Raw genomic sequence first — 25,111 nt, 5'->3', positions numbered from 1 at the left:
TCCTCTTCTCCCCAGGTGTCAATCTCTAATAAACATTTAATGCCACAAACTGTGAGCCCACTCTGCAGCACCTTGTGTCTCCCTGTCCCCTCACCCATATACACTCTCTACATTTTCCACATAGTGAGCTTTCTAAAACTTTTACCTGATCGTGTCATTCCTTTGAGACAGAACCCACTGGGGACCTCTCATCCCTCTCACAATAAAAATCCAAAGTCCATTGCCTGAAAGCAGGACTGGCTCTTTGAGCATGTAACCTGTGTAATGCCCGGGGCTTAGAAGAGCTGAGCTTGGTTTAATACTCTACTGTGGCCATCTAGAAATTTTCCATTTTTGTACAAGAAGCCCTGCATTTCCATGTTAGACTGGGCCTTGCAAATTATGTAGCCAGGCCTGCCTCGTTTTGAGCTCATTTTCTTTGCCTTGCTCACTTGGCTCTAGCCTATTGCTCTTGCTTTTCCTAGAGCATGCTAGGTTGTTCCTGGGGTCAGGGCTGTGGCTCGTCTTTATATGACCTTCTCCCTCACCCCTCATTTCCTTCAGATCTGGGTTCAGATTCACTTCAGAGAGGCCTCCCTCAGGCATCAGGCCCCTGCCCATCCCTCTGGCCTTACCTTTGGCCTTGTGTGTATGTGTACATAGAGACCCATAACTCTGGGCCCGGATTTGAGCTCACACTTGCTGACTCTTAGGTCTGTGCTCCTTACCACTGCACTGAACCATCTTGGAACTTCATAGCTGGCTGCTGATGATGTTGTTGTTGTTGTTATTCTCATCTGAGGACATTTTTCATTACTTTTAAAGGGAGAGGAAGGGAGAGAGAGAAATATCAGTGTGCAAGAGAAGCGTCAATTGGTTGCCTCCCATAAGCACCCAGGTATTGAACCCTTAACCTTTTGGTTATAGGACAATGCCCAGCCAACTGAGCCACACTGGCCAGGGCAGGAACTTAGTAGATGTTACATACACCTGGTCTTCTGATGTTTCCTCACCCCAGGAAGTCTTTTGCTTTTTCCCTCAGGGTACCTAAAGAATTCTTTCTTTATCCTTGAAGTTGAGGAGGTTGACCAGAGTCTTTCACTGTTGAATGTGATTTTCTTTTAATTCTTTTTTTTTTTAATTTATTGATTTTAGAGTGTGGGGGGGGGGGCAGAGAGAGAGAGAAAGGAACATTCTTTATCACATTTTCCTGGGAACACGTTGTGTTCTTTCAAGCTGTATATGCAGCACATCTTTGTTTCATGTCAGTACTCTTACATCTCTTTTTTTAAGATTTTATTTATTTATTTTTATAGAGAGGGAGAGAAACATCAATGTGTGAGAGCAGCATTGATTGGCTGCCCCTCGTATGCACCCCAATCAGGGACCAGGCCCCAACCCAGACATGTGTCCTGACCAGAAATCGATCCAGCAACCTTTGGCTTTGCAGATGACACTCAACCAACTGAGCCACATGGGTCAGCCCTCTTGTAATATATCTTGGCATCTTTTCCACTTTGGGGGGGTTCCTTACTATGGGGATACAAGTTACCCTTCTGTTAGTTTGGCTTTGTCTCTTTCCCAATGCTATTAGCTTTGCTCTAATTGCTTTAGCTTTTGTCATTTTCATGTACATTCACTGTTTGTTTATTTTGATTTTCAGCTATGCATATTATGTTTTGGGCTCTTTTTAAATGTATTTATGAGTTCCATAGTGATGTGGTTTGGTCTGCAGTTTGTTTCTCAAGTTCGAAATTTGCCCTTTCACCTTACTGTTTTATCATCTCATCTTTGACCTTCTTTTGAGAACATGTTTTTATAAAGTTGTGGTAGGCGAGTGTTCCTTCTCTTCCCTGTGGTGTTATCGCTCCTTGGTGGAAGACTTGGCATATCCTGAGCCATCTCCTTCCCTGCCTCTGTTTTTTCCTTCTAGCCATAATATATTTGCAGAGTTACCATGTCATTTCTTGTCATCTTGGCTCAGGCTTGGATGACTCCATGCAGTCATTCTGTTTGCTTTGGTGCAACAGGGGAATTCTTGGCCCTCTCTTCCCAGTCTCTTGGCATCCATTCTCACTGCTTTCCCCTCTGGGCTGTGATGAGCTCTTTATCTTTGGTCACAGAGAAGTTGCACACTGGGGGAGTTGTAGTGAGAGATAGTCTTTGGCGGTATCTTGATTCTTCTCTCTCTCCTAAGAATTGTGTTAAATGTCTTACACCAAGGCTTACTCCAGCTGCTTGAAGGATGTGTTTGCCATTCCTGTAGGTATGCGGAAAGGGGGCTTCTCAGGCTCCAGGTGGTTTCCTGAATCCATATGTACCCAAGAGCAGTCGCATCCCACAGAGCCAGCCTGGCTTGCTGGCACATTGCCTGTTTGTCCTGCACTGCTCAGCAGGAGCTTCTGTAGTTCTAAAAGGGAAAAGTTACTGACTCCAACCCAGTTGCTTCTCTCCAGCTTACTGGCTGAGAGGTCTTGGGGTGTTATGGGGATGAGGCCAGGACAGGAGCTTGGTCTTGCTGCTACTTTGTCCTCTGGAATCCTTTCCTAGGCTGCTGGATTTTGAAATGTACTGCATTCAATTTTATGTCCCTTTCCTTTGTGTGATGAATTGTTACCTTCACATTCCTCCTCCCCACTTTTGTTTTGTTTATTTTCTTAGGGATTGGAAGAGAGCAGTTCTGTGGGAAGTTGTAACCTGTCATTTGACCCTATTTCTCTAATCCATGTGGAGTCAAGTTTGTTGTGTGGTATGTGATGTAGCAGCCACACGAAGCAAGTCATGGCCCCATACCCTATGTGGTCTTTGGCTGTTCTAGGTAAATGTCAGAATCTGAAGGGAATTCCGTTGGGATCTCAACTGGAAGGACAAGATTCAATCTTCCTAATATGTTTTCTACCCAATTAGTATTTGTACACAGGGAGTGACCAATTCACCAGGCATGTTACCTGCTGTTTAGCCACTCCCTAGAGTTGTTTATGGGATAGAAAACTAGTCCCTGCTCCTTGCCTGCTGCTTCCTAGTGGCTTTAAACCCCTGTTGTCAGAAGCTGAGGTGGACGTAGGGTAGATTCCCAGGCTGCTGCTGGGGAGGTTGCTGAGACAAATGAGATCTCCATCCATATCTGTGTATCTCTTCCTGGGTGTTCCAGCAGTGCAAGATCACTGGAGCACCCCACCCCTTCTCCGTTCCTCCCCAGCTCTCAGCAGTGCCCAGGGAAACCCCTCAGCCTGTCACTGTTCTTTCCATGTATGGCACAATTGGGCTTCCAGGCCCTTGATTTGCCATCAGCAAATTGCACTTCAGCCAGCCTGGCTCCCAGGTCCTGTTGTTCTGACCTTGAAGATTTCCTTGGGCTTTGTTAGGAATCCTATTCCTAGCCAGACCTCCCTGGCAGGTCCAACCCCCATGTCTGAGTGCAGTAGAGTCATGGGAGCAAAACTTCTCTCACATCGACTCCAGCCACACCACATCTTACAGCAGTCTCTCAGAAGTGCCTCAGCCATTGATGGCACCCTTCTTGTTTGCCAACACTGAGAGAGATTTCCCCTTTTATGTATTTTGCCGGTTATTTCAATGAGCTCAGATGTCATCAGGAAACAAAAGTTTGTCAGGCATGCAGATGTGGGGTAACCTATACTAGCAAGAGGCACAATAATGAAAACAAGGCCATTTACTTCAAGTTAGTTATTGAGGTAGTCAGACAAAGTGAGCTGACTCTTAATGTAGTTTCCTCTTCTGTTACTGGAGATCTCCTAACTGCCCCTTCCCCACTCCCCCAATATGTTGCCTCTGTATTGAAATTTTATTTTGTCAAATATTGTGTTCTTCAATAAAAGCAGCTGACACTTGCTAGAAGTCTGTAAAATTTGTTTACATAGAAGTATACAAAGGTAAAAAGAAAACAGTATCAATAGAAAACAGGGTGGGGGAAGAAGCAGCTGTGAGAATGTATTGCTGGGGACCAAAAAGGCAGGCACAATGTAAGTGTAATGTAACACCAGCTCTTGGGACCTTGAAGACTAGATGTTTGTCATGGGGGCACTGGAGGCCGACTTTGCCCAGGTGAGTGTCCAGCCACCCGTGTAGCGGCTCACCATGAGCACCCTGAAGGATATAGAAGCAAAGGCACTGGGGGGACGTGATGGAAGAGAAGTTGCTGGGTGAGGAGGCTGGAGAATGGGAGAGCAAATTCTAACACACAGACTTTCCAGAGGAAGAGGTGGAATTACCAACACATCAGTATTGGTCAATACTGATGTGTCGGTACCAACACAATAAGTATTGGGTTCTTGATTTCCTTCCATTCTTACCTCATTTGGCCAGCTCCCTCTACAGTCACCGTCATGGGCACAGCTGGTGGTGATACCCTGCTTGGGTATCAGTGGTGGTCCACAGCTGTATCCGCTCTACTACTTTGGGCATAATCCTTCCCCCACCCCCACTGGCCCCACATCCTTGGGTCACAGTGTCACCGTCACTGTCATCCCTATTTCTGAAGCTCTTCCCCAGCTCCTTGATGGGTCTCCCTAGCTCCCAGTACCTCCCCTTTAACAACATTCATCAAAACTGTTATGATTCCTAGCCCTGGCTGGCGTAGCTCAGTGGATTGAGCGCGGGCTGGGAACCAAAGTGTCCCAGGTTCGATTCCCAGCCAGGGTACATTCCTGGGTTGCAGGCCATAACCCCCAGCAACCGCACATTGATGTTTCTTTCTCTCTCTCTCTCTCTCTATCTCCCTTCCTACCCTCTCTAAAAGTAAAAAATAAATAAATAAATAAATCTTAAAAAAATAAAATAAAAAAAAAGACACCCTTTCTTAAAAACTTTACTATCGGCCCTGGCTGGAGTAGCTCAGTGGATTGAGTGCGGGCTGTGAACCAAAGTGTCGCAGGTTCGATTCCCAGTCAGGGTACATGCCTGGGTTGCAGGCCATGACCCCCAGCAACCGCACACTGATGTTTCTCTCTCTCTCTCTATCTCCCTCCCTTCCCTCTCTAAAAATAAATAAATTGATTTAAAAAAAAAACTTTACTATCATTTGATGGCAAACTATTATAAAAAAAAAAAACTGTTATGATTCCTGTCATTATTGACTGCCTTTAAAGAATAACCATACTGGGGAAAGAGAAGAAATGGATGCAGGTAGAAAGTGTGTCTTGTGCTGTACCACCCCTGGCCCTTGTACAGCTCATGTGTAGTACCTAGAAGGTGCTCGAGGAATGCTAGCTACTGAATAAGTAGGTGAAGGGAAACATCCCTGCACCGTTCCTAGCGTTCTTGCTGTCATGACTTCTGTTAAAAGCTTGCCCCTATCTGCAGAGTGAAAGCAGTTGCTGACACTCCACTTTACTCCTGTCTAGTTCCACAACATTTTCATCACCCCCCAAAGGAAGCCCCATGGGAAACCATCTCACAGTTCCTCAAAAGGTTAAGCATGGAGTTCCCATATGACCCAGCAGTTGCACTCTAGGTGCAGACGCAAGAGAATTGAAAACATACATCTATGTAAAATCTTGTATACAAATGTTCATAGGAAACAACCCAGATGTTCATCCACAGAAGACTGTATAAACCAAGTGTGGTGTTTGCATATAGTGGAATGTGATTCAGCCATAAAAAAGGATGGTGTTCTGAACCTTGAAAACATGCTGAATGAAAGGAGCCTGTCACAAAAGGCCACATAATCCATGATTCCATTTATATGAAATGTCCAGAAGTGGCAAATCCATAGAGACAGAAAGGAGATTAGTGGTTGCCAGGGTCTGAAAGAGGGACGGGGAAATGGCTGCTTAATGGTTATGGGGTTTCCTCCATGGGTGATGAAATGTTCTGGATCTAGATAATGGTGATGGTTGCATGACACTGAATGTATTAAGTGCTGCTAGTGGTAAATTCTGATATGTGTGTTTTACCACAATAAAAAAAATGATCAAATATCCTCAGAATATTTAGTCAGCAATCTTCAACTTAGCTAAATGCCTAGTCATTAAACTTCTTGAACTAAATTACTTTTTTTTATTGTAGTTCAGTTACAGTTGTCCCCATTTTCCCCCACTACTCTTCCCTGCCCTACCCACCCCCACATCCCACATTCAATCCTCCCCCCAACCCCCATTGTCCTTGTCCATGGGTCCTTTAAACATGTTCCTTGAGTCAACCCTTCCCCTCCTTTCCCCCGTTATCACCTTCCCCCCTCCCCTCTGGTTACTGCCAGTTTATTCTTTATTTCCATGTCTCTGGTTCTATTTTGCTCACTTGTTTGTTTTGTCGATTAGGTTCCTCTTATAAGTGAGATCTAAATTACTTCCTGACTGGCATTGTTACCATGTCTTGGGCTTCAGAGGTGGCATTCAGGTCAGCTTGGTCCAGTCTAGCATGTGTCATCCTAGGTCCCCAGGCTGGGCTTTTTCTTGGGATAGATGACAGAGCTGCTTGCTTGGGCTCTGTACCTGCAACCAGACAGGCTTGCTTGGAGATAGCTGTGGGTTCTGAGCGCTGTATGGGAATCATAAAACCTACCATTATGATTTAGCGTAATTGGTGAAGTCAGCTGTCATTTTCGTGGGATATTAGAAAAACCATAGTTGTCTGGCTAGCTGCACCTGCCAGTTGTTGGTTGCTTGCTTCCCTGTAATGTACAGTAGCCTTGGGTCAGATAAGCATCCATGGCTGCCTTCTCCAGGATTACTGTAGGTTATTTTCATCATTAAAATACAAGCAGTTCTCACCATCAGACCCCTTCAGACAGAATGATTTGGCCCCAAAATAAGATTCCTGCAACTCTAATTTTCCTCTGCTAGATCAAAGGAAAGATTTGGTCTAACGTTTGTGGTCTAGCAGCAGAATCACTGAATGATGTTTTATTGCCAAGAGCTTTCTCTCATGCTTTGTAGGTATTTAAGATTTGTGAAGACCTTTCTGCTTGAATATGATATGAGCATTCCGGGGGGCAGGGGGGCGGGAATCTTGTGTTCTACAAACCAAACAATAAAATAACATTAAGGGAAAAACAGGTGGAATAGACCATGCTAAATCTATATGATTTGGTAATCAGAGCTCACTAGCAAAACTAGTGGCAGTTCTGGTTAAGAAACAGAACACCAGGCCATTGAAATCTCAGTTGGCATTTGCACCCAGCATCTCCATCTGCCAACCATTTTTTACCATAACCCCGATTTGTGCTTCCTCTCACACAATGCCCACGTGAGTTGTTGTCATTGTGCATTAAAAGTCAGGTCCTAGGCTTCCTTCAACAGTGATTTTATTTTAAACATGGGGAAATGTTTAAAGAAGCAAAGGTAGCCCTGGCCAGTGCGGTTCAGTTGGTTGGAGCTCGGATTCAGTCCCCAGTTCAGTCCACATACGAGGGGCAACCAATTGATGTTTCTCTCAAATCGGTGTTTCTCTCTCCCCCTTCTCTTCCCTCTCTTGAGTCAATAAGCTTGACAGCTTCACCATTTAGATCATAACACTGTAGAAAATATTATGGTTCTTTCAGCCACTGAAAGAAGGCACTTCTGCAGGGTTTCCAGCTTTTTCTCTTTAAGGTAGTTGTGTAAAGTGAAGGCGTCCTCTTTAATTGTTAGAAAGCTTTCCTGAAATTGCTTCAAATTACTACTATCACCCAGCACAGCTTCCAGTTATATTGATGTCATCTCCCCCCCCCCATTTAAACATATGTTCCCCCTGAACCCTTCACTATTGGAGGTTTAGTTGCAGTTGTCATTACACTGTACTCCTAAGTATTTTAAGCATGGCTTTCCTAAAAGCACAGGATGCAGTTATGACACTCAGGAAGCCTAATGTAGAGCTAACATGGAACCATATTCACATTCCCCAAATGCCATTACTGCCTCTTTTAGCACCTTTGAACCCGGGAGCCAGTCCAGGATTGCATGTTGTTCTGTCTCTTCAGTCTACTTTAACCCAAAGCAGCCCTCAGCCCTTTTTTTCATGCCACAGACCATTTTGAGGAGCCCAAGCCCATTGTCATGTGAAATGGAACCCCTCTTTGGACTCTTTCTGTTGTTTCCTCATAGCCTATATACCCTTCCTGCAGGATGGGGTGATGCTGATGCTCCTGCTCCTTCATAGCACTTCTACAGACTGGTCACAGTCAGTAGCACTCAGTTTGATCTCTTGTTAAGGAGGTGCATGTCAGGTTTCTTCACAGAACAGGACCTTTCCCTTCCTTCCCTTACTCTTTACCCTAGGTATTCCTTAATTTCATGCCAGCTTGTCTGTGTAGGTAAGTGTTTTTAAACACTGGTTTCTATATAGGAGATGTTCAGTTCAGTCCAGACTTTTTAGTAGTTTTACCAGGAGGAGCATCTGTGGACCTGACCACCTCTGCCAGAATCTAATCTCTGGAAGCCTGGAACCTATCGTCCCAGAGTAACCATCTCCCATACTGCTGCCCTCATAACCCTTCCCTCCCCATCACTTGTAGATGTCACTGTCTGTGCTCCCGGGCAAGCATGACACCAAGGCCTCAGTGACTGCCCCAGCCTTGTATCCTGCCATTGCCAACCCACCGGTGACCACCAGGCTACTGGTAGTGCCCAAATTTGTTACTTAGTCACTCAGAGCATACTTGCTTTTAGTGCTAAGCTAGCCCCTTTTCCTCCCTCATAGCCAATGGCCACAGGGATACAGCCATCAAAAGAAGCAAAGGTAACCCTGGCCAGTGTGGTTCAGTTGGTTGGAGCTCGGATTCAGTCCCCAGTTCAGTCCACATGCGAGGGGCAACCAATTGATGTTTCTCTCAAATCGGTGTTTCTCTCTCCGCCTTCTCCTCCCTCTCTTGAGTCAATAAGCATATCCTCGGATGAGAATTTTTAAAAAGAAGCAGAAGTAGCACAGTATCTGAGTTGCGATTGTCACTTGGCACATGATTATTAAGCGTTGTTCCTGTGCCTGGAACTGTGTGGTGAGCGGGGAGATGGCAGTAAAGAAGGCGCACACTGTCTGAAGGGGGTTGTCCATCACGGTGGGATATTCGAAGTACACTGGGGGCATAGGATGCTTCTGCTCATGGGAGTGGGGAGGAAGGAATAGGGAAGGCTTCTCAGAAGTGCCATCTTAACTCAAATGAAGGTGGAAGAGTGGGCCAGCCCAGGGCCTCTGGTCTCCCTCCCAGGAGAGGCATCATAGTGGGAATAGGATGGGGTTGTTGATACTGCTGCCCTTGCCCGTCTGGCCTGCCCTGCCTTACCCTGCCCTGTGTCCTCCCAGCTGTCCTGTGAAACTCCTCAGTGAAACTTAAAAACCTATCTCAGGACTTCCTCATCCAGGGAATCTCCATCTCTGGGCTTCCCTCTGCCTGGAGCAGGGGAGGTGTCACTATTTTTTTGTTGTTGTTAACTCCTTTGTCCTCCCCTCAACACACACTAAACTGGGAGCTCTAGAAGACCAAAGAATGATGCTTATTCTGCCCTGGCATCCCAGCCCTTAGCACAGTCTGGCCCAGGGCAAGGGCATCAATGAAAACAGGTTGACTCAACTGTGACCTCAGACAAGTTCCCTTGTCTGGTTGTACTTCCTTTTCTTTCCATCTGTGACACTGAAGAATTGAATAGGTGGTTTTTCTGAAGCTAATCCTAACTCTAAAATATATGAATTTGTGAATGTGAACTAGGTGCTCAGTTCTCATACTCGGGATTGTGCTTGTGTATGTGTATGTGCTACACACGTATATATGTTGTGATTAGAGGGAAGATGAAGGGGGTTTGGTTTGTTTTCTTTTTTAAAGTGTGTGTACTTGGAAGGTAAGGGGTGGGTGGAGGGGGAGGGAGGGAGGGAAGGAGGGAGGAAGGAAGGAAGGAAGGAAGATATGTGCCCAGCAAACCCCATAACCTCCTGGTGTGTGTGTGGGAGGGGTGCTTAGGGAGTTGCCAGGCATCCCATCCTGTCCTCCTTCTTTCAGGCCACCCTGGGACTGAGCAAGCACTGGGACCAGGGGTAAATTCATTTGGATTACTTGTTTTACATCATTTTGGGGCTTTCGTTATCTGTTTTTAAGTATCAAACACCTGTGTATCCCTCTATACAGAATTGAAATCCACCATATTGTCATAGTAGTTTCAGGTAATTTCACTTTAAAGAACCTAGAATATTACAGATAAAATTAAAGGTCCTTTTATTCTCCCATCTTTAGTAGTATTAAAAGTTCATGTATTGAATACTTAGGAATGATTAGAAAGGTAAATTTTATGTTATGTACATTTTATCACAATAAAAAAAAATTTAAAAACCCAAACAGTTCATTTAGGCCCAAGTCAGTTTGGGCACAGCTGGATAATCCCACTTTGGTAGCTAGTAGCCGAAGATCTGTGTTCTCCTCTCCTTGAGCTCCACGCTCCCAGGCTTTGGCAGAGGTTGTTAACTTGTCCCTTCCCCTCACCCACACACCAGTCCGTCAGCTTCCTCTGTTGTTTCACCTCTTGGTCATGTCCCCAATCCTCCACTGTCTCCATCCTGGGCCACACCAAGACCACTGCAGGAGGCTTCTGAGGGGTTCTCCCTGCTATCCTCTTAGGTCTCCTGCAGTCTGTTTGGAGTAATCCTTTGAAGATAAGAGCCCTTGTTCCTGTCCCCTACTCAAAGCTTCCCATCATACTTGGAATAAAACCCAACAAAGCCCTCCATGTTCCCCTTGAGGCCTCTTTACTGTCTGGAACCTTCCCCCTCCCCCCTGCCCCACAGCCACATGGCTTCCCCTTCCCTTCCTTTAGGTCTTGCTCTTTTCTCCCCTGATATCACCATGTGGGTTCTTTCTTCTTCATTATGTTCTAATTAGTTCATTCTTCTGAACACTCACCTGGTTGCAACTTTGCCCAATAGAGGGAACCCTTTCAGCCAGCACCTGTGTCCTCTTGACTCTGCCTATTAACTTCTAAGGGCTCCTGCTTTCTGCCTCCACAGGCTGCCTCAGAACCAGAACCACCCACTTTTCCCAGGGGACAGCCTGGTCTCCTTCCAGGGACACCAGGCATGTTCCCTGCCCCTTCATTGGCCTTAGAATATGTCCCACCATGGGTGTACAGAGCACTGTAGTCAAAAGTATTGGAAATAATTTTTTTCTCCGTGGTATGTTATCAGTTTGACATAATTATTCATTTGTTTCTGTTTGCATTCAGTGTAATAAGGTTTTATTACCTCATGTTTTCATTTTATTTTTGGTTATGTAAACTTTTACCTGATTCAGAAGTTGAAATTATGCTCTGGTGTACCCAGAGAGGCCTCAGCAGTTCAGTAGTTTTTGATGTGTGCTTCCTAAAGTCCCTTTGCTCACACAAAAGGCAGCTTACAATGTCCATTTTTTTACTTAATGGTAGATCCTGAGGCTCGCTTCTCGGTGGTTCGGGTTGCTCTCGATGGTGCAGGCATGTTTTTGTCTAGTCAGGCCAGGTCCCTGATGGCAGCCATCAGAGTTGTCCTGGGCTGGTAAAAACAATGCTGTGGAAATAACATCATCCTCTCTTGTTTTGCCTTTCGGGAGGTGTCTCTTCAGGGTAGGTTTCTAGAAGGGATTTCCCTAGATTGCATCAACACCCTTGATTGTATCTAAGAGGCATTCCTGGGTCATATGGCTTGTACTTGACTTCACGGTGGTAAAATTAGTTGGGGAATACAAATGAGAGTTCTGAAGGAGTCAGACCTGTTCCATTGGTGCAGTGTTTTTCTCTGACTCCGGTTCTGTCAAGGTTCCAGGAAGCAGCCCTGGACTTCAGCAGTGTGTGCCCCTATAGACTGTATGGAAGTGGTGATTCCAGTCTGTCCACCACTTTGCTGCTGGCAGAACTCCCTTTCTCCCTCTGTGATGGTGAGCCTTGGGCCACACCCAGCTTCCCAGAGTTTTTCTTCATTTTCTGCTGAGAAGCTAAGATGGGGGCGGGGGTAAGCTCTGCTAGAACAGGTTAGGGACCCGTGCTTTTAGAGCAGGAAAAGGTTTCCTGTGAGCCAAGGGCTGAATCTGGGTGACCCTGGCAGCCATACTGGGGACCCTAAACTTCTGGATGAAGATCCAGGTAACTCAAGGGTAAGCCTAAGGAGGGCTGGGACACACCCTCACCACTGTCTGTCTCCCCACACCCAGCCTGAGCTATTGAGGAAAAGTGTGTCCTCATGGCACCAAGTGAGTCCTGGTGCTAACCAGCCTTCTTCGGTGACTTACCCATGTCATTCGAGTCTGGTTGTGAGTGCACACCACAGTATCTTTATTGACATCTCCATGGTGTGCACAGGAAGGGAAATCACTTGGGACAGACCAGCCCCAGGACAGTGATCAGTGCAGACGTGAACTATATGGGACAGGACAGCTCTAGAGCTGAGATACAGAGCACAGGAATAGTCTTGCCCTTTTCCAGAATGAGCTGCTAGCTGAGGGACTAGCAGGTGGCTAATTCTGAACTCACAATTCATTCTAAGCCTCCCCTGGCCCCAGTTGTGTTCTTGCCCTCTTAGCCCGGTCATGAGAGCATCATAGACAGAACAGCATGTCCTAGGAGGTCCCAGGGTCCAGGGCCTCTCAGTGAGTATTTCTGAAGTATGCCAGGGAATCTACCAGATGGAACCAAAATATAGGGAAGAAGCTGCTCTGTCAGTGTGGAAGAATGGGGAAGTGCCTGCCCTGGAACAGGGAGGGTGCTCTGTCTGTCTTCTTTCTCCTACCAGCAAGGCCGTGCTGTTGTAAGGGAGCATCTCCTGATAGTGGCTAACCTGACCTGGGATCACTTTTTTTCTTATGCCACAATCCTGGGCAGTGGTTTCTGGTTGCCCAAGTTAGCCAGTATTTATATGGTGACTTTTCTTCCTCTGGGGTGTTAGTTCCCATTGTTCAGATGAGGAAACAGGCATAGGATGTTGAGGTCACTTGCTCAGGTTCGTATTTGGAAAGGGCAGAATCAGAATTGGAGCTCAAGTTGGCTGACTCCAAACCTATCCACTCTTTCTACAATGCTGCGCTGTGTGCCACCTCCCAAGGGGATTGTGTAGAGCTGTGTTCCTATTAGCAAGCTGTACTGTGCCCCACAGCAGTTCTTTGAGTACACATTTAAAAAACCCAAAATACAGAAGCTATAGTAACACTCAGGCCAGGCCTTTGTGAAGAGGAGCTCCACCCCCACTTTGGGCGGACAGCTTCCTCTCCAACAGTTGAGGGCCTCCTGTCAGCCCTCAGATGCAGCTCATAAAGTGGCCTCTGCCAAGGCAGCATACTGAAAAGCCACACAGTGTTCTACTCAGGAAAAAATGCCACCTGTGCAGGCCACTCACTCCTACACACTAGGAATGGGACTGGGGGTGGCCACAGTGCAAGTAGAGTATAGTTGGCCACCACCAGCAGCAGCCCAAAGCCCCTAAAGAAATCTGAAAGGAAGAATATCAAGACCTGGGTGAGCACTGGCAGAGCAGCCTGGCTCCCAGAGCGCAGCCTGTGCTGGGCATCCCCAAGCCTGCCGGTGCTTGCTTTTTCTGCAAACCGATGTGTCCTCTACTTACATACTTGTTTAATACTTCAGGGAAGAAAAGTCAGAAGACCAGGATCTCCAGGGCCTCAAGGACAAACCCCTGAAGTTTAAAAAGGTGAAGAAGGATAAGAAAGAAGACAAAGAGGGCAAGCATGAGCCCCTGCAGCCGTCAGCCCATCATTCTGCTGAGCCAGCAGAAGCAGGCAAAGCGGAGACCTCAGAAGGGTCAGGCTCAGCCCCAGCCGTCCCAGAAGCTTCTGCCTCCCCCAAACAGCGGCGGTCTATCATTCGTGACCGGGGACCCATGTACGATGACCCCACTCTGCCTGAAGGTTGGACCCGGAAGCTTAAGCAAAGGAAATCTGGCCGCTCCGCTGGGAAGTATGATGTGTATTTGATCAAGTAAGTAAGGGCAATTCCTCTATCTACAGAGCCAGGAGGCCTGAATATGTGGGAAGTCGGGGACAGGCACTGAAAACTAGTGGGGGTCCCTTGGAGTAGGAGCTCTTTGCTGCTAGTTAATCAGGAAAATGTGTGTGTGTGTGTGACCTTAACTGGGGTCAAAGTGGCTTCAATAATGAGTACCGCATGCAGGCATGACTAGGTATGGACAACTTAGGACAACTGTGTGCGGCAGTCACTTCCCTGAGTGAGGTGTGCACAGGGTAGCAGAGTGTGACTTTACCTTTCCAGGCCTTGAAGCCTCTTTTGGAGATGGAATAGCAGTAGGGCCTACCCAGGGTCACCATGAGAATGTCAGGAGCGGTCACTTGGGAAGCACTGAGGCCACAAGGTCTGCCACGCACAGTAACCTGGGCTCAGGAGGCAAGTGGAGCTCCCTGGGGGTCCTGCCATTTCCCAGCTAGAGACCATCCAGCTGAGGGGTTCTTTTCAGAACCTGTTAATAACCTCATCATCTTTCTGGGAGACTTGTTCTATGACACTGCTGGATGAACCAGAAGAATTAGTTCATAGGGCTCAGTCCACTCTGTGAATTGTGCTGAGAAAGGTGGGCTCTTGGACAGGGTCTCTGGGGAAAGGCACAAATGGATCCCATGTGCCTTTCCAACTGTCTCTTTTGCATTTGTCCATCTTCAGTTGGGGGCAGAGGTCACTGGGTGTTCTCTGTTGAAACAGTAACTGCCAAGCCTGAGCTTCAGAGAAGGAATGAATAAGTATATTTCAGGTCTGCCCCTTAGACAATCCCAAAAAGGTTAGCAGTTTTCAAAGGATATTCACAGCCTTGTTTGGCCTCAATGACTCTGAGAAGGATGAGCAAACCATTATCCTATTGACATATGAGAAAACTGATTCCCAGAGATGCTAAACAGCATGCCCAGATTTAGACAGAGGGTGTTCTACTGGCAGATCAGGCCCAGGCAACAGCCAGCACAATGGGCCCCGGCCTGATGTGATGGCTAGACAGGGTTCCAAGATCAGACCCCTTTGGGGGGCTAGAGGGAGTCTCAGTGGCAGGCAGGTCCTCAGGGGCATTCAAGTAACAGCTGTGGAGCAGCTAGCACTGAGCTGCTCTGGTACAGAAACAGGCCATGTAGGGCTCCTGCTCAGTAGCCTGATTACTTCATGTGTAGCTATGGACATGCCCTTCAAGTTTTAGCTTCTCTTGGCTTTTCTTAAATGTGACTGTGGTTCAGTAGTATCGTCAGGCGTATCACCTGCAGAACATTTTCTGTCAAAGTTCATCACCACCTTCTGCTCTGCCTCATCTCTGACACTGCTTTGGAAGCTTCTAATCATTTTTGTGTCTCTCCATTTGTTCCTACAGTCCCCAGGGAAAAGCCTTTCGATCTAAAGTGGAGTTGATTGCATACTTCGAAAAGGTAGGCGACACCTCCCTGGACCCTAATGATTTTGACTTCACGGTAACTGGGAGAGGGAGCCCCTCCCGGCGAGAGCAGAAACCACCTAAGAAGCCCAAATCTCCCAAAGCTCCAGGAACTGGCAGAGGTCGGGGACGCCCCAAAGGGAGCGGCACCACGAGACCCAAGGCAGCAGCATCAGAGGGCGTGCAGGTGAAAAGGGTCCTGGAGAAAAGTCCCGGGAAGCTGCTCGTCAAGATGCCTTTTCAAACTTCACCAGGGAGCAAGGCTGAAGGGGCTGGGGCCACCACATCAGCCCAAGTCATGGTTATCAAACGCCCTGGCAGGAAGCGAAAAGCCGAGGCCGACCCCCAGGCCATTCCCAAGAAACGGGGCCGAAAGCCAGGCAGTGTGGTGGCAGCTGCTGCTGCTGAGGCCAAGAAGAAAGCCGTGAAGGAATCATCCATTCGGTCTGTGCAAGAGACCGTGCTCCCCATTAAAAAGCGTAAGACCCGGGAGACAGTCAGCATCGAGGTGAAGGAGGTGGTGAAACCTCTGCTGGTGTCCACCCTTGGTGAAAAGAGTGGGAAGGGACTGAAGACCTGCAAGAGCCCTGGGCGGAAAAGTAAGGAGAGCAGCCCTAAGGGGCGCAGCAGCAGTGCCTCCTCACCCCCCAAGAAGGAGCACCACCACCACCACCACCACTCAGAGCCCCCGAAGGCACCCACACCGCTGCTCCCGCCCCCACCCCCGCCCCCACCTGAGCCCCAAAGCTCCGAGGACCCTGCCAGCCCCCCTGAGCCCCAGGACTTGAGCAGCAGCATCTGCAAAGAAGAGAAGATGCAGAGAGGAGGCTCGCTGGAGAGCGACGGCTGCCCCAAGGAGCCAACTAAGACTCAGCCTACGGTTGCGACCACCACCACGGCCGCAGAAAAGTACAAACACCGAGGGGAGGGAGAGCGCAAAGACATTGTTTCATCCTCCATGCCAAGGCCAAACAGAGAGGAGCCTGTGGACAGCCGGACGCCCGTGACCGAGAGAGTTAGCTGACTTTACACAGAGCGGATTGCAAAGCAAACCAACAAGAATAAAGGCAGCTGTTGTCTCTTCTCCTTATGGGTAGGGCTCTGACAAAGCTTCCCGATTAACTGAAATAAAAAATATTTTTTTTTCTTTCAGTAAACTTAGAGTTTCGTGGCTTCAGGGTGGGAGTAGTTGGAGCATTGGGGATGTTTTTCTTACCGACAAGCACAGTCAGGTTGAAGACCTAACCAGGGCCAGAAGTAGCTTTGCACTTTTCTAAACTAGGCTCCTTCAACAAGGCTTGCTGCAGATACTACTGACCAGACAAGCTGTTGACCAGGCTTCTTAGGGTACGCCTGCACCTCCCCTCCCACCCAGACCTCCCCCTGTGTGGTCATTAAGGACAGAGGGCACTTGAGAGGACACTCCCATTTTCGGTGCCATTGGTGCCCCAGTCTCAGCTCTCCTCCCCCAACCCTGCCCCTACCTTCCCTATCTCCCCAATCCCACCCTCGTTGGGACAAGGAGGTGTGAGGCAGGAGAGACAGTTGGATTCTTTAACGAAGAAGACAGAGATGGCCAGTGGCTACAGCCTGTGTGATCCCACCGTGGTGGCACAAACCTGGCCCCACTCCAGCCCCAATCCAAAACAAACAAGGACATTTCACAGGACAGGGAAGTAGCACCTGTTCACTCCAGTTCTGGCATGGCTCAGAAGGAGTCGTCCTTTGAACTGCTGGGTGTAGACTGGCCTGAGCCAGAAGAGAGGATGGCCCAGGGCCGGCCTCCAGTGGATGGCACTAGAAAGAGGCCATGAGGCAGCAGGACGAGGCACAGGCAGGCTGGCCCGGCCTCGGACCGGCAGAGCGTAGCGGGGCAGGAGGGACTCCTAGTCACTCAGAGCAGTCCGTGACTGGCAGAGGCTCACTGGGGCGGAGGCCAAGGGGAAGGAGGGGAGAATGTTCTTCCAAAACTTTCCAATTCTACTCCTTAGGGACAGCTTAGAACTATTTGCACTATTGAGTCTTCATGTTCCCACTTCAAAACAAACGTGCTCTGAGAGCAAACTGGCTTGAATTGGTGACACTTTGTCCCTCAAGCCACCAGACATGATGGTGTTTAGAACTGCCTGGATCTGTAGATACCTGCGCTTGTTTTAAAGTGGGCTCAGCACATAGGGTTCCCACGAAGCTCCGAAACTCTAAGTGTTTGCTGCAATTTTATAAGGACTTCCTGATTGCTTTGTCTTCTCTCCTTCCATTTCCACCTTCTGTCATTTCATTCTTTCATTTCTTCCTCATTCACCCCTTCTGTTCCAAGCAGCCGCAGTGCCCGACTATACCCTGAACAGATTCTGGTTAGCTCGTGTCCCCAGGACTCACCCTGCACTTGGCATTCCCGCCACCAACCCCAGCCCACCGTCACCCCATTTTCAGCCCTGAGGAAGCCCCGGGCCCTGCCAAGTCCACCTGACCCTAGCACCTCAGCCTCTCTGAAGGGCAAGAGATTAGCAAGGTCTCACTCTCCTAGGTCAGAGCCTAGGCACTGAGCCTCCTCAGCCTTCCACTCGAGAAAAGTAGGTGGGAAAAATCAGGCCAGATTTGGATTTGGGAGTTGGGAGGACAGAGGCCCCCATGGTCTGCCACAGTCACTGAGCAGCCCAGCCCTGACCTTGGCCTCTGCCAGGCCTGACTACCACAGTGCAGTGTGGCAGGGCACAGACATAACAAATGCAGATGCCCCCCAGACCTGAGCTGGGACCAGTGCCTAGGGCTCCCCCTTCTCTGCCCACCCAGGCTCCTCCACTAACCACGAGTTCTTTCCTAATGGAAAACCTTTGGCTTTTGCTTGCTGGAGACTGGGTAGGGCCAGTGTAGCACACATTTTCACATCTACACCAGGGCTGTGGTGTAGGGGCTTAGAGGCTTGGGTTTGCTGTGGGATCCCATCCTTTCAACCTCTCTGTTCAGGAAGTCCTTATCTAGCTGCATATCTTCATCATATTGGTATATCCTTTTCTGTGTTTACAGAGATGTCTCTTATATCTAAATCTGTCCAACTGAGAAGTACCTTATCAAAGTAGCAAATGAGACAGCAGTCTTATGCTTCCAGAAACACCCACAAGCACGTCCCATGTGAGCTGCTGCCATGAACTGTCAAGTGCGTGTTGTCTTGTGTATTTCAGTTATTGTCCCCTGGCTTCCTTACTGCGGTGTAACCATGAAGGAGTGAAACATCCTAGAAACTGTCTAGCACTTCCTTGCCAGTCCTTAGTGATCAGGAACCATAGTTGACAGTTCCGATCAGTAGCTTAAGAAAAAAACCGTGTCTGTCTCTTCCAGAATGGTTAGAAGCAAGGGAGTTTGCCCCATTCTGTTTGTAGAGTCATAGTTGGCCTTTCTAGCATTTTTGTATCCATTTCCTTATGCTGCAAAAGCAAGTCCCACAACCAGCCCCACGCTGCTGTCAACCCTCCAGGCTTCACTTCTTACTCCTCCCCAGGAAGGGAAGGGGGTTGGGGGAGGGGCGAGTCCCTCGGGACCCCTCTTCCTCCAAGGACAAAAGGCTCCTGCCCCCACAGTGGCCTTGCACTCCTGGCACCCCCAAAGACGCCTAGCCATGTGAGCGTGGCATCCGGCCAGTTTGTCATGGAGACATTGTCCATTTTAATTGGTCATGTTTTTGTGTTATACCTAGTCCAGTGAAATGTGGCTCCTAGGACCAATGTCAGGAGCTGGCTGGCCTCCCCATCAGCTCAGTACCATCTGGTCCTGGGAAGAGGAGTGCGGGGCCCATCAGGCCCGCCTTTCACCCATGACAGTTTATTTAGGGGCTGACTGGGCATTGGCAGTCAAGAACACAGCATGTGAAGGATTGTTTTCTTTCTGTCCCACCCAACCTGCAGTCCCGCAGCTCCCTAGCTTCCTCCCCTAGAGTTCCAGAGCTGCAGGCAGTGCCTGAGGCTCCTTAGGGTTCTCTCTCCTCCTTTCTTCCACATTCCCTCCTTTTTCCCAAATAAAGTCATCACGAATGAGTCACCTTTAAGCAGGCTGCCTTGGTGGTTTGTCACCCTTGGCGGGCAGGGGCCCTGAAGCTTCCATGCCATCCCTGTTCCTGGAGTCAGGTTGACAGGAGGTTGGAGGCAAAACATAAGCCCTGGAATTCTCGCCAGCTGTGTCCAGCCCAGATTGGGGTGTGACCTTGATTGTGTGTGTACTTGAACACAGCGAGGGTTGGGAGGCATCTTTTAGGGACTGTGAAGAATACAGGAATTGACTGACAGCTTTCAGATCCCCATGGGTCTAGGTCACAGTCATGTTTGTCATCCTTCCCTTCATTGTAGTTGTTGGTTACTACCCCCTTTCTTGATAGAATTCTGTACCTCCTCGAGCTCCTCGCACCATGCCCAGCCCAGCCGTGCCCTACCTGTCCGCCCATTGGTGGGCTTGTCCTTACCAGTAGAATCGCCGGCTTTGACACTTCAGTGAACTGGGGAACTAGGCCACAACCAGACTCTAGTCTAGCTCCCTTCTGCTGGCATAGGAAACACCTAGAAACACCACATCCCCAGTCCATCATTGCCAAACTAGCCAAGGACTCAAGCCTCAGCTCCCTGCAAAGTGAAAGTCGTGGAGGCCTGGGGGTGTTGGCCATAGCCAGCATATGGTTTTTACTAAGAACTCGTGCAGGTGTGGGCAACAGTCTGTTCAGTAGCATCATTCCAGGCTAGAGGCCAAGAACAGTGGCAGACCTGCAACAGTCCCAAGTTGTTGCCTGTTCTTCTGCCCAGCTTGTCATTGCTGTGATAGTCATCATGAAAGGGTACTAGCCAGAAACAAACTTCCATATTTGGTGGGAGTTTCCTTAGCTGACAGGCCCTTTGGATTTTAAGTAACTCTTAATAAGCAGCTCAAGCCCAGGAGGGAGCAAAGGTTATGAACTCACCAGGGGCCATCTGGATCTTGTGGAGCATTCCCGCTCGGCTCTCTGGACCGACGGGGCCAGGAGAGGTCACAGGTACTGGTTCTTGGAGACCTTTGTGCATCCATCCATTTCTAGCTGGTGGTGTTGCCCTGAATTGCTTCCTGATGCAAGTTTCACGCACGGAGCCTAAGACCAATGGCCCAGACTTTGGGAAGCAAGTCGTCTAGAGCCTTACGAGTGTTTGCCTAGCCAGTCCCCCAAGTGCCAGCCACTGGCACATAGGCAAGGCACAGCAGCATCACCAGGCCTATGGTTGAGCCCCTTCCCCCATGCCCCTGCTCTGTTGGATTCCCCAGTCTTCCTCTGCTTCCTGCAAGGGTCCATCTTTGCTCTTTGTCAGTTAGCCCGTCCACACTGGAGGGGTTTGTTGAGTCTCCATTTTAGTGTCTTTCTCTTTTAGATCAATCTTTAGAAAAGGCCTAATTGTTATAAATCATTAGGATACTGCCTCCCCCAGGGTCTCAAGTTACATATTAAAGAGGAAAAAAGTGAACACTGAAACCTGCTCTCAACAATTCAGAAGGAAAACCTAGAAAATATTTGTCAAAAAATTATATTTTAATGTCTCTGAACGAATAAGAGCAAGCTTTTGCAAAAATTCTGATCTAAAAATACTTGGAGCCTACCCTGATGTTTGGTGAGTGCTGCAGGCGAAGGCGCTTCCAGTCTGAAGCTGCTGGATCTGAGACTCAGGGCCATCCCGTCATTGGAGAGCCCATATCTCCTTGGGTAGCAGTCCCTGAGGACTTAGCTGCCACCTCTGTCCTCTGGGGCAGCCTGGAGGTTAGTGGCCCACCTGGTCCCAGAGCAGCAGGAGCCCAGCTCTTGGCATGGGAAGCTAAATGGTCACCAGGGACTTGCAAAGGCCTGCATCATTCTCACTCCCCAGCACCACCTGTTTCTTGCTCCATTCTCATCTCTGCAGAACCTACCCAGAGCTCTGATTTGTCAGGAAAAAAAATGAGTTCTAACTAGGAATGAGAGGGTAATGTCTTCCCCTTGGCCTCTGCCTGTGGCATAGCCTGTCCCCTGAGGGCATTCCCCTACTCCACTCTCCTTGGGGTCTAGGGCCTGGTGAAACAGCACTCCCTTCTGAAATCGGAGGTGAAGACAGAGGCCTGAGCACTCACTGTGGCATGTGCCCCACTCGCCCCGCACCCTTTAGAGCCCCTGGGGCCACCCTTATAGCCCCTGGGGCCCAGGGAAGGTGGGCATCAGGATAGGTGCCCCCACCCCCAGCAGAGCTGAGCATTTGAGAAACTTGCAAATTGTCTTTGCTTCTCTAGCTCCCCCTTCTAGCTTACATTTTCTCAGGTCCTGCTCCGCAGCAAGAGAAAATAAGATGAAAAGGCCAAGAGGTTTGCCTCCTGCCCACTGGTAGTTCCTCTCCCCACAGTGTTTGTGTATCAAGTGACAAAGCTGTTTTTCCTGGTGACCCTGATTATATCCAGTATCTTATAGACTATATGCATAGGCCTGCTTGGTCTCCTCTGTCCAGGGCTTTTGTTTTGCTTTTAGTTTTGCTTTTAGTTTTTCTGTCCCTTTTATTTAATGCACCAACTAGACACACAAAGCAGTTGAATTTTTATATATATATCTGTATATTGCACAATTATAAACTCATTTTGCTTGTGGCTCCACACACAAAAAAAGACCTGTTAAAATTATACCTGTTGCTTAATTACAATATTTCTGATAACCGTAGCATAGGACAAGGGAAAATAAAAACAAAAACAAACAAAAAAAACGACAAATCTGTCTGCTGGTCACTTCTTCTGTCCAAGCAGATTCGTGGTCTTTCCTCGCTTCTTTCAAGGGCTTCCCCGTGCCAAGCTAAGGAGGCTCCAGGCAGCACCCGGGTTTCGCACTGTTTCTCCAGTGCTTGTGAGAGAGGTCCCAGGATGCTGGTTCAGAACAGTTCACCTCAACGGGTACGTGCGCGAGCGCTCCCTTGCCCTGGCAAAGTCTGGAATGTAGTTGGCACCTCCTGGTCCCCTTTCACCTCTGGGTGGGGCAGCTGGAATCCACGGGGGTGGCCTGATTCCCCACCCCTTCCAGTGACCTGGTCAGAGTGGTCATGCATGGAGAGTCAGCTCAGCAGGCCTCTCCACCAGTAGTGCTCCTGCTTTGCCGAGTCCAGGGGCTGGAGGGAAGATGGGGAGTCTATCATGTCTCTGCATGAGCAGCACCAGGTAGAATGCCAGGAACCCCAGAACCACATACCAGAGTCCAGTCCCCTCTAGGAGGTAGCGAAGACTCCAGAAATGTACCTTTCTCTTCTCCCATATCCTGTGAGTAATTGCATTTGCTTTTGTAATTCTTAACGAGCAATATCTGCTAGAGAGTTTAGCTGTAACAATTCTTTTTGATCGTTTTTTAAAGTAATTAAAAACACCAAAAAAAAATCCAGAAACTTGTTCTTCCAAAGCAGAGAGCATTATAATCACCAGGGCCAAAAGCTTCCCTTCCTATATCAATACTTCTGAGGCCTGAATCCAAAAGAGAAACACTCACAGATCCTTTGGGTGGCTGGGCTGCCTTCGGGCCCCTCGGAGGACCTGATCTGGAGCCCACTCCAGCCGGCATTCAGTATTAGCAGTGGATCATGATGTCCTTGCCCATCCAGCCTGGGATGGGGCCAAGGAGGAGAGGAGGCCATTGTCATTGATGCTTGGCCACTAACAGGTGGGTGTCTGCATGTGTCCACCTGCATGCTTTCTGGCGGAAATGTGAAATCAGCACCTGAGTTAGGCTCACCCAGTGACCTCTCGCCCCACTGGGCTGGAGCAAGGCCCGCCCAGTTCAGTGTTTCTGGGGAGCTGGACAGTGGAGTTCAAAAGGCTTGCAGAACTTGAAGCCTGCTCCTTCCTTTGCTACCAAGGCCTCCTTTTCTGTTTGATTTGTCACTGCTTCAATCAATAACAGCCGCTCCAGAGTCAGTAGTTGATGAATATATGACCAAATATCACCAGGACTGTTACTCAATGTGTGCCGAGCCCTTTCCTCGTGCTGGGCTCCTGTGTACCCGGACACTGTAATGTGTGCTGTGTTAGCTCTCCCCACCTCTCCCTCTCACCCTCCCCTCGTTTTTCTGGGGGTTTTCTGTTTGGGTTTGGTTTGGTTTTTATTTCCCCTTTTGTGTTCCAAACATGAGGTTCTCTCTACTGGTCCTCTTAACTGTAGTGTTGAGGCTTATATTTGTGTAATTGGTGGGTGAAAGGAACTTTGCTAAGTAAATCTCTTCTGTGTTTGAACTGAAGTTTGTATTGTAACCATGTTTAAAGTAATTGTTCCAGAGACAAATGCTTCTAGACACCTTTTCTTTACAAACAAAAGAATTCGGAGGGAGGGGATGGTGACTGAGATGAGAGGGGCTGTCCTATTTCCCCAGGAGGGAAGACCCAAAGAGATGACCCCTTCTCAGATCAGCCAGAAGCTACCCAAGAAGTTAAACCTAAGCCAACAGACCGAATAGCTGATGTGTTGCTATTTTCAAAGTCAGAGCAAAACCAGATCTTGTTCCACCCAGTGGATTCTTTTACCTTTCCCCCCCCCTGAGATTATTAGCATTGTTATTTTTAAGGACAGACGAAGTTTATGTTCCTGCGAGGGGAGCCAGGAGGGGTTTGAGCAGGGCCAACCTGGGGTGGGTCTGAACTGAGTGGCTCGAAGGAAAGACAGGCATCTCTTCGGAGATCTCCACTATGGCCACGGGTCAGGTATATGTTGACAGGGCAGATTGGCCACTCTTCACCTAATGCAGCTCTTTCTAGACAGGCCAGGCAGTGGGCGTTACTGTTTAGGACACCTCCATCATATGCCACCCCTTACCTCAGTGCACGACACTAATGTGACCTCTCAATTCCCGCCATCCCAGGCGATAAGATGATGGTGGGGTGGGAGGGTGCACTCTCCTTGCTGCAATCCGATTCCCAGAAAAATGGATGTGAGAACCCCCCTTCCCTTTCCATGGCAAAACCAGATCCTTCTCACAGAAGCCGTTACCCCCACCAGACATTGTTTTGGGTTCACAGAACAGGGACAGATGTGTGCTCCCTTAGCGCCTGGCAGCCCTTCCTCTGAAAGGCGAGGACAGTGCTGATTGTAGTGACCGTTTGTTTGCACATGGTGTTTAGTAGCAGGAAGGACCAGGCAGGGTGGCTGCCCCCTCCTGAGTTGCAGTGACACAGGCCAGCCACCCTGTGCTGAGGGAAGCCCTGCCGAGGGTGGGAGAAGGGGAGTTGCCCAGATCAGACTTGGCTGGAGATGTCTTGAAAAGCCCTCTATTACATTCACCTTCAGTTTTTGTGTTTTGGGACAATTACTTTAGGAAATAAGTAGGTCGTTTTAAAAACAAAAAAAAAATATTGATTGCTTTTTTGTAGTGTTCAAAAAAAGGTTCTTTGTGTATAGCCAAATGACTGAAAGCACTGATATATTTAAAAACAAAAGGCAATTTATTAAGGAAATTTGTACCATTTCAGTAAACCTGTCTGAATGTACCTGTATACGTTTCAAAAACACCCCCCACTGAATCCCTGTAACCTATTTATTATATAAAGAGTTTGCCTTATAAATTTACATAAAAATGTCCGTTTGTGTCTTTTGTTGTAAAATCAAGTGATTTTTTCATAAGGTTCTTTTACTATTTGAAAAGATGGGCAGCACGCAGTTTTATTTTATTTTTGTAAGTTTTTTAATACATGTGAAAGCAAAGACTACTCAGCATGCCTTTCTAAGTGACGCGTTTGCACCTTTTGTTGGGAAGTACTGTATCCTTTGCTGTTAGCATTCTCGATAAATCTCTCTGTGAAAGTGACTCAAGGTCTGGGC

The 25,111-nt window shown here is 48.3% G+C and overlaps 1 protein-coding gene across 2 annotated transcripts in view; it reads left to right on the top strand.

The window, feature by feature from the left end:
• MECP2 (methyl-CpG binding protein 2) overlaps window positions 1–25,097 on the top strand; it is a 66,824-nt gene extending 41,727 nt beyond the window's left edge. Inside the window, exons 1-3 of one of the 2 annotated variants that reach the window (XM_045845508.1) lie at window positions 13,773–13,853; window positions 15,238–15,292; window positions 15,402–25,097. In XM_045845508.1, coding sequence (XP_045701464.1) covers window positions 15,530–16,321 — 792 coding nt within the window. In that variant the 5' untranslated portion in view covers window positions 13,773–13,853; window positions 15,238–15,292; window positions 15,402–15,529 and the 3' untranslated portion in view covers window positions 16,322–25,097. Of the gene's footprint in view, window positions 1–13,502; window positions 13,854–15,237 lie in introns of those variants that run through there. The other variant, XM_045845507.1, reaches the window with a different exon arrangement.
• Window positions 25,098–25,111: the final 14 nt, after the last annotated feature.

The sequence above is a fragment of the Phyllostomus hastatus genome, unplaced genomic scaffold (assembly GCF_019186645.2).
Source record: "Phyllostomus hastatus isolate PE091 unplaced genomic scaffold, TTU_PhHast_1.1 phas_contig_471, whole genome shotgun sequence".
NCBI lineage: Eukaryota > Metazoa > Chordata > Mammalia > Chiroptera > Phyllostomidae > Phyllostomus > Phyllostomus hastatus.
This window is presented reverse-complemented; position numbering and strand designations above follow the sequence as displayed.